General features: G+C 42.0%; 1 protein-coding gene across 3 annotated transcripts in view; it reads right to left on the bottom strand.

Annotated features, from left to right (window-relative positions):
• crhr1 (corticotropin releasing hormone receptor 1) overlaps nt 1-3,440 on the bottom strand; it is a 60,374-nt gene that overhangs the window by 30,115 nt on the left and 26,819 nt on the right. For all 3 annotated transcript variants that reach the window (XM_050069799.1, XM_050069800.1, XM_050069801.1), the window contains exon 5: nt 1,465-1,547. In XM_050069799.1, coding sequence (XP_049925756.1) covers nt 1,465-1,547 — 83 coding nt within the window. The remainder of the gene's footprint in view (nt 1-1,464; nt 1,548-3,440) is intronic.

Here is a 3,440-nt window from a genome sequence, read left to right as displayed (position 1 = left end):
GTGGTATAATAATCGAACAGCAAGCCATATTACTCCAATATTTGCCTGAAAAATTATCCGAAAGGCACAAACACGGCTGGGAGGACAGGTTCAATGCCTTGAACATGGGCACGAATTNCGAACAGCAAGCCATATTACTCCAATATTTGCCTGAAAAATTATCCGAAAGGCACAAACACGGCTGGGAGGACAGGTTCAATGCCTTGAACATGGGCACGAATTGGCGGAGATGACGCCGAGCAGACGGCCGAGTCTGAGCTCGGCTCCGCACAGCAAAGCCAGCGGCTAGTTAGCATGCTAGTTAGCCAGCCGTGATGGTGCCACCTGTCAGTCAAAGTGACCACTCCCTTAATTATGCGCAATTTCAAACCTTAATAACATTTAAACGGAAGAGTTAGAAAAAAATTCACTCCCCCCCCCCACAGTTGTCATGAAAGGGGAAATTAACTATAGAGACCAAAACCATTTTTTGTACTAGGCTGTAAACATGTTTATTTCTGCTCTAAAGTTGGGCATTTTAACATGGGGGTCTGTGGGAATTGACTCACTTCCGGAGCCAGCCTCAAGTGGACAGTCAGTGAACTGCAGTTTTTGGCACTTCCGCATTGGTTTCACTCGTCTCCCCCGGAGGTTGGGGCTTGGATGAAACGAGAGTCTGCGCCTATCAGACAGAACTCTGGGAAAACATTGCTCACAGGAAACTGACGACAGCCAGGTAAATAAATACCGTCTGCACGCCGTCTGTCCTTCAGCTGAACTTCCTGATCAGCCTGACGCTCACACACTGCTGACACACACACACACACACACACACACACACACACACACACACACACACACACACACACAGTCTCTGGTCCTACAAGTGTCTCTGGGGACAGATGTGTCTCTGTCTTTGAGGACAAACATGAAGGTTTTTCATCTGTGAAGACGAAGGTGAGAGACAGAGTCTGATTCGTCTGTGTCAATAAAGGTTATTGAAACTGTCATCATTATAAAGATGGTCGTCATCATCATCATCATCATCATCATCATCACCATCACCATCACCATGTTCCGTCTTCAGTCTGCCGCCATGGTTACAGGGACAGATGTATTATCAGCTGGAGACAGACAGACTTCTGAAAGGTTCAGGATCAGACGATCAAACAACGACCACACAATCATTTCTCTTCATTCACCAAACACACTGTTCACTTCCTCTGTGATGTCATGTGACTTCCTCTGTGATGTCATCACATGACCTCACACCAGTTTGAGTTAATAAAGTCACACTGATAAATTCTGACCTCAGAGATTAGACATCTTAAATTACTTTGTTCCACTTGAAGATGAGTTGATGTTGATCAGTGTATTGATCAGTGTACTGATCAGTGTATTAATCAGAGTATTGATCAGAGTATTGATCAGTGTATTAATCAGAGTATTGATCAGTGTATTGATCAGTGTACTGATGAGTCTCACCAGGATGATGATCTCGGTGCACTGACTGTAGTTTCCTCGAGGAGCCCAGCTGCCATTAGACTGACACTCTCTGTACACTCGGTCTGAAAACACACACAGAGACACAAATTAGACTGAAAACGTTCCACATCAGTACAGAAGAGAACCATGAGGAGCACTGAGAGCACTGAGAGCACTGGGAGCACTGGGAGCACTGGGGGCAGGTCTGTGTCTCATGTGTCAGGTTGGACTCTGGATGTCGAGGTCATTGATCACAGCTGATCTATACAAGGCTGCAGAGTGGAGGTGGAGCTCGGCTGTGACGGATTTTGTACAATAGGCAGCAGTTTTTGAAAATAACAAGACTGTTCCAGTTTAGAAGCCTATATTTATATAGTATTGTGCAATGATGAAAGGATCGTGATTTTTTATCCAGAACTTTGAGAGCTTGTTTTTATAAGGATATGACTGGATTTAGAGTAGTGGAGTTCGCAGTGGCCCAGGTAGATAAAAACAGTAAATAATATGAGATATTATGAGAGAGAACATGTACATTTTTGCAGCTTCTGTAGACATATGATTTCTGAGATGCCTGAAATTTGCAAGTGTAAATTTGAGAATTTTGCTGATTTTTTTAACATGAAGTTTAAAGGTGAGATTACTGTCCAACATAATACCAAGATATTTGTATTCGTTTACAATTTGAATTCTCTGTCCTGAAATAAAAACGTCAGGGTCTGTATGATTTGTTTGTTTTGGCAAAAAAACATAGCAACAGTTTTAAAGGAGTTGAGTTGTAAATGACAGTTTTTCAACCAGTTTGAAACGTTGACCATGACCTCTGTAAGCTGAGCTGCAGCCTCAGAGTGGTCTTTAACTTTTACAAAAACCACAGTGTCATCTGTGTACATAACAACCTCACAGCCTTGGCACACAGACGGTAGATCATTTATATACAAACTAAAAAGGATTGGACCCAAGATTGAACCTTGGGGGACGCCTGTAGCAAGATCTTTGAAAGTGGATTTTGTATTTTGTATTAACAAACACACTGAGATCGGGAAGTGAGACATGATTTGAACCAGTTGGAAGCAAACGGAGAGAAATTAAATTGACCAAATTTAGACTGAAGGATATTATGATTAACAGTGTCAAAGGCTTTTTGAAGATCTAAAAATATGGCACCAACAACACCCCCTCTGTCCATTAGAGACTTAACCCTTTCAATAAAATAGACGGTTGCTGTTTCTGTTGAGTGGTGGGCCCTAAAGCCATGTTGCATGGGATGAAGGAGCTGACTAGAGTTAAGATGAGAAATTAGTTGTTCTGCCGCCAATTTTTTAATAACCTTGGACATGACAGGAAGTATGCTAATTGGTCTATAATTTGATACAGAGTGAGGGTCAGCATTCTTAAAAATGGGAACAACAGCTGCGGGTTTCCAGTATTCAGGGAAACTGCCCTGGCCCTGAGTAAATGAACAGGCATGATCCTTGATCATAGCAGAGTCCATCTCATATACGTCCTTTGACCATTTGGGTTTGAGTGAGTCAATCACCTTCACTACTTGACTTTCAGACACTCTTTCTAAATTGAAGATGGGCGCAGCAGGATTTGGTGCGTGACACTGTACTGCTGGTGTAAGGGAAAACTGTTGGCAATAGTAGCTACAGATTCTACAAAATAACCATTTAGGGCTTCAGCTACATTCGTCGGCTCATTTGTCAAAGTATCATTAATCCTCAGTTCAATCCAGTGTTGGGTAAGGGTTACTTTAAAAGTAATCAAAGTACGTTGCTGTGTTACTTTCTAAAAAAAGTAACCAGTTACTTTACTGCATTACTCCCTGAGTAAAGTAACTCAATTACTTTAAAAGTACTTCCAACGTTACTCCCTGAGAAAAGTAACTCAAGCACTTTTAAAGTACTTTTGAGTATTCTACATTTCCTATTGGGCAATGGACCACAGGGCACTAAGCCTACATTTTTTTGTCTCCA

Source organism: Epinephelus moara, chromosome 18, assembly GCF_006386435.1.
Source record: "Epinephelus moara isolate mb chromosome 18, YSFRI_EMoa_1.0, whole genome shotgun sequence".
Lineage (NCBI taxonomy): Eukaryota > Metazoa > Chordata > Actinopteri > Perciformes > Serranidae > Epinephelus > Epinephelus moara.
The sequence above is the reverse complement of the archived record's forward strand: the minus strand, read 5'-3'. Positions and strand labels throughout refer to the sequence as shown.